Source organism: Anarhichas minor, unplaced genomic scaffold, assembly GCF_050575085.1.
Source record: "Anarhichas minor isolate MPS153535 unplaced genomic scaffold, ASM5057508v1 ptg000026l, whole genome shotgun sequence".
In the NCBI taxonomy this organism is placed as follows: Eukaryota; Metazoa; Chordata; class Actinopteri; order Perciformes; family Anarhichadidae; genus Anarhichas; species Anarhichas minor.
The window spans coordinates 14189214-14193379 of NW_027466472.1; the positions used below are offsets into that span (position 1 = coordinate 14189214).

The 4166-nt window shown below is 41.4% G+C and overlaps 1 protein-coding gene across 1 annotated transcript; it reads right to left on the bottom strand.

Annotated features, from left to right (window-relative positions):
* Nucleotides 1-377: 377 nt before the first annotated feature.
* Nucleotides 378-2831, bottom strand: serpinf2b (serpin peptidase inhibitor, clade F (alpha-2 antiplasmin, pigment epithelium derived factor), member 2b). Its single transcript, XM_076100910.1, has 8 exons — nt 2769-2831; nt 2591-2665; nt 2174-2459; nt 1858-2001; nt 1585-1773; nt 1247-1389; nt 923-1127; nt 378-811 (listed from the first exon to the last, which is right to left on the bottom strand). The coding sequence occupies exons 1-8, from the start codon at nt 2820-2822 to the stop codon at nt 459-461; spliced, it is 1449 nt and encodes a 482-aa protein (XP_075957025.1). The 5' UTR covers nt 2823-2831; the 3' UTR covers nt 378-458.
* Nucleotides 2832-4166: the final 1335 nt, after the last annotated feature.

A 4166-nucleotide genomic window follows, 5' to 3' on the forward strand; every position in this document is an offset into this window, starting at 1 on the left:
AATTGCCAATAGCCCTCTGCAGAAGTTTCGGCAATGCATCAAGATGACAATAAAAGCCCATGTCATAACCTTGACATGTTGTCATTCAAACAATTCATCTTATTAGATAACATCTTTAAAAAATCGACGACAAACAAAATGATGCAGTAAAAGCTTTAGCCTACAGTAAAGACTTTACATTTTGATACCTTGGAATTTTGAATCAATTAAAGATGAAGAGAGTTTTTACTATAGGTGTAAACCATTTCTTGTATGAAACTGTTCATAATATTTAGTTTTTACAAGGCATACAGGGCACCTTCGTGTGTTTATTCTTCAATGAAACAAAGACACACATGAAGGATCTGTTTTCACACACACATTTTGATCCAGTTTATTGACATTGTACATTTAATCTATACAATCATGACAGATCTTGTTCTGGGTTTTCCCTGGGACAGCAGTGTAAGTATTAGTCCCTACTTAGGTGGGCCACTAAATGAGCCAACATGATCCTTATCAATTGGGAATCCCACTTTATCCTTGCTTCCAAATACTCCTCTCTCCAAAATAGGAGCCCCAGGATTTGGGTTGTTAATGACACCCATGAAAATGGGCACTTGAGTCATGTCATCCATGAGGGCAAAGAAGAAAGGTTGGCTGAGGTGGAAAACAGGGTTCGATGCCCGTGAGATAACTACAGCGGTGGCTGCAGCAGCCTCTGCACCCTCCTCATTTATCTCCATGATGGACTTATGCATCACACTGGAGACCAGCAGGGTGCCGTCGGCCATGCCAGCCAAGTTGGGACAGGAAAACATATCTCCGAGGCCTAACAAAGAGCAGAGAGGACAGGCTCAATCCCAAAAATTCCATTGAGCCATAATAATTTGTATGTGTGGTGAAAATGAATACAACAACAAAGACCCTAACAACCTCTTACCCAATTTCGTAAAAACATCCTTCAGGTCTTGAGTATACTCCAGTTTGAATTTTGGGACTTTAACTTGAACAGCTCTCTCCTTGGGCAGACGACGGTACAAGTCCGAGATATTCAGCTTTGCAGAAAGGGAAGACAGGTTCACCTGGCCGGACATAGGCATGACCACCAACAAGCTCGTCAACTTCAGGAATGGGAAGCTCGCTACCTGCACAGGAAGAAGAAATGGCGTTGTAAATAAATGGAGGTTATGTGAGGAGGTTATATTTCTCACCAAATTATGTGAAAAGAGGCCAGAGTATTTTGGTGATTAAAACTGTATTTTACCTGAGCCTCCAGTTCATTATCAATAAATAAACTCAAGGGGTGTTTGGCATCTTCCATCACTTCAACATCAACCATGCGCTTGTCGTCAAGGTAGAACACACCTCTGGAGGTAAAGCGCGGGTCAAATTGAGCTTTCCACTCTCCTGTGGGTAACATGGGTCTCAGTTCAAGTCAGCAGCATAATTCAAACATACAGTAGCTTATGAAAAGGAAAACCTACAAACATTGGGAGATTTCATTGGTTATTTCCACTGGTATTTTGGGAAATTACTATTCTCAATAAACGTGTTGTTTTTTTAAGAAAAGAAGCTAATGACATGAATATGGTGACATTTCACCTTTGAAGTGGACAGCATTGATGAGCATGAGGAGCAGATTTGGTGGTAAAGCAGACAGGAAGTTGGTCATCTTTCCGTTTGTTGCATTCTCTACCCAGTCGTTTATCTGCTGCAGGCTCTTCAATACTGCTGGTTCTGAGTCATATAACCTCTGGGATTCACGGACAAAGTCTGGCTTTGGCTCGAACCCTACAGCACATAATAAATGATAATAAACAGCAGCTGTGCAGTCTCAATTTTTGGTGTGGTGCAAACATTTTTCCAGGAAGTAACCTTGGCGCAGGAAGATGCGTGTGGCAATTTGCAGTTCATTCTGTCTGAGCAGCTCTAAGACATTATGCAGAGACTGGTGGTAGCAGGGGAGAGTGTTTTCATGGAGATGATGCATCAGCAGCTCCTCCGTCTCATTTGCTGCGCCTGTAAGAGGGGTGCAACATTTGGATGAGAACGGTAGCGACAGTCTCCAGACGACTTTAAACTTGAGCAAGTTGCTGACACAATTCAACCACGTGTAGTAATTGCGTATATGAAAAGAGCAAGCTGTTTTGGTCCAGTGTGTCATGTAAATGCTGCAGCAGGACATGCATACCCAAAGCCAGTTGGGAGAGCGCTAACGATATGCTCAAAGGAGATATGATGACATTTGGCTGCTCTGGCGTTGTCTCCAGGTTCTGCAGCAGCTGCACACCCAGTTTCTGAATGGCTGCGGCGATGGCCTCCCTTGACTGTTGGCTTCGGCCGACTGACGGACAATCTTCACCATGTTCTTCCTCTGACGGGCTCTCATTGGGCCTACTAGTTGTGGCTGTTGCAAGTAGAGGTGCTTCTGTGATATGCACATTTCCTGGTTGTGCAGTAGTTTCATTTTCTACTTTCTAAAGACAGGAATTGTACAAAATGTTAATTACAAGGACACTTTTTCCAAACTGTGAAATGACCAGAGCACCATGACGCAACAAGCACAATGAGAGAAGAAATTACATTCAAAATCTGTTTTGCCTCTAACCTCTATGGGGTGGCTGGGCATCAAGGGAATAAGAGGCACCAGAGGGATTGAGTCATTTTCTGCCACATCAGCATTCTGCTGAGAAGGAAATTAGCATAACAATTTATACAACCGTTATATAATCAGCACATATTATAATCATCTTTAGAGTTGAAAATAAGTAATTCCAATGCTTTACAGTGACTCCTTGGCTGCAGAGACAGATCAACAGGAGTGTCAGACGAAGGTCCATGTCCTTACAATGTAACTGTGAGGGAGAGAAAATATTTTGGCTGAAAAAAAATGTACGACCAGGTGACTTTTAAGAAAAAACAACAAATATACGGTTCATGTTTAATGACGCAACACTCTCGCCTTTTGTGTATAGTATCTTAGCTGTACTGCCTGCAGGTTTCTAACACTTCTACTTAGTCGCCCTCTCCTTTAAAGGATTCCCAGATCATATGGAAATATACCTTAAGCATGAAAGCCACACAAAAGATTTTTGTCGACCCTGCGCTAAGATTTCCACATGGAAAGTGCAAAATGTGCTGTCTCCAACCACATCCTAATACTGCAGATGTATTGTTTAGTAAAAAACTGTGATAGGCTGAATACTCTGAGGGACAGAAAATCTACTTGTCGTGGAAGAAGTAATCTCGAGTATCAATGCATTGTGGTGTCTCCAGACATTCGGTATTCATATCAACTTAACATGCCTAAATGTAAAACATTAAATAAAAAAGTCAAAAGTAATAAATGGTGAAGCGCCGTGTCCACCTTTGCAGACCTTACAGAAACATGAAAATCCATTAATAACTGAGCAGTATTTAGCGTATTCCAACAAGTCATCAAATGTACAATAGTATCCCAATAAGTATTTTGAAAAAAGTTTGATCTTACCTTAAATTTAAATTAGAAAAAAATGTGCTGCCTTGTCCAAAAAAGGAGCGACTAAGTGACTGCGGATGGCAGAATTCCTGACAGTCAAAGATTGGCACTTGCTCAGCAAACAGTTAAACATCAACTTGCATTGATTGGGGCCCTCATTTAAGCCACTATTTGTTTGTAAATGGAGCTACCGAGACTCATCCAGGGTTAAATATTGAAGACCGAGATGCTTGGCTACTTTGCATATCAATGGGCAGGTGACAAAGTCATGATACCTTAATCTTGGACAGAGAACATGTCAGATTATTTGCAAAAGTTTGGTAAATCCAACACTGTGTGGGCAAACAGAGTTACACATCTGATGTCAGGGGAACACAAGCCCACATTTCCCAGAAACCTCTGGCTTTGATATATTACCAACTTCACAGAACAGACATGATTGTTATGCTAAGTCTATAAACTGACGCTACATGTTGTGGCAAAAAAATACTCAAGACAAGGGGGGAAAAAATTAAGAAAATAATTAACTTTTTCAGTGTATTTGGTCACATTTCACCACTAAGCAAAAGTGATATCTCCTTGATCACATGACAGCCATCTGCAAACACAAGAGGGGACTTTGTCCAATCTGAGCTCTGGTTACTCAGCCAAAGACCGGTGAGCAAGGCTGGGAGTCATAATGAAAAAGCTGGAACACAAACACAAA

Excerpts from the sequence above, each read along its gene's own strand:
- serpinf2b (XM_076100910.1), bottom strand. The coding sequence starts at position 2,822 with ATGGACCTTCGTCTGACACTCCTGTTGATCTGTCTCTGCAGCCAAGGA. Across the intron at positions 1,128-1,246 it reads ATAATGAACTGGAGGCTCAG|GTAGCGAGCTTCCCATTCCT; the intron begins GTAAAATACAGT and ends CTTCCTGTGCAG. Across the intron at positions 812-922 it reads GGATGTTTTTACGAAATTGG|GCCTCGGAGATATGTTTTCC; the intron begins GTAAGAGGTTGT and ends GCTCTTTGTTAG.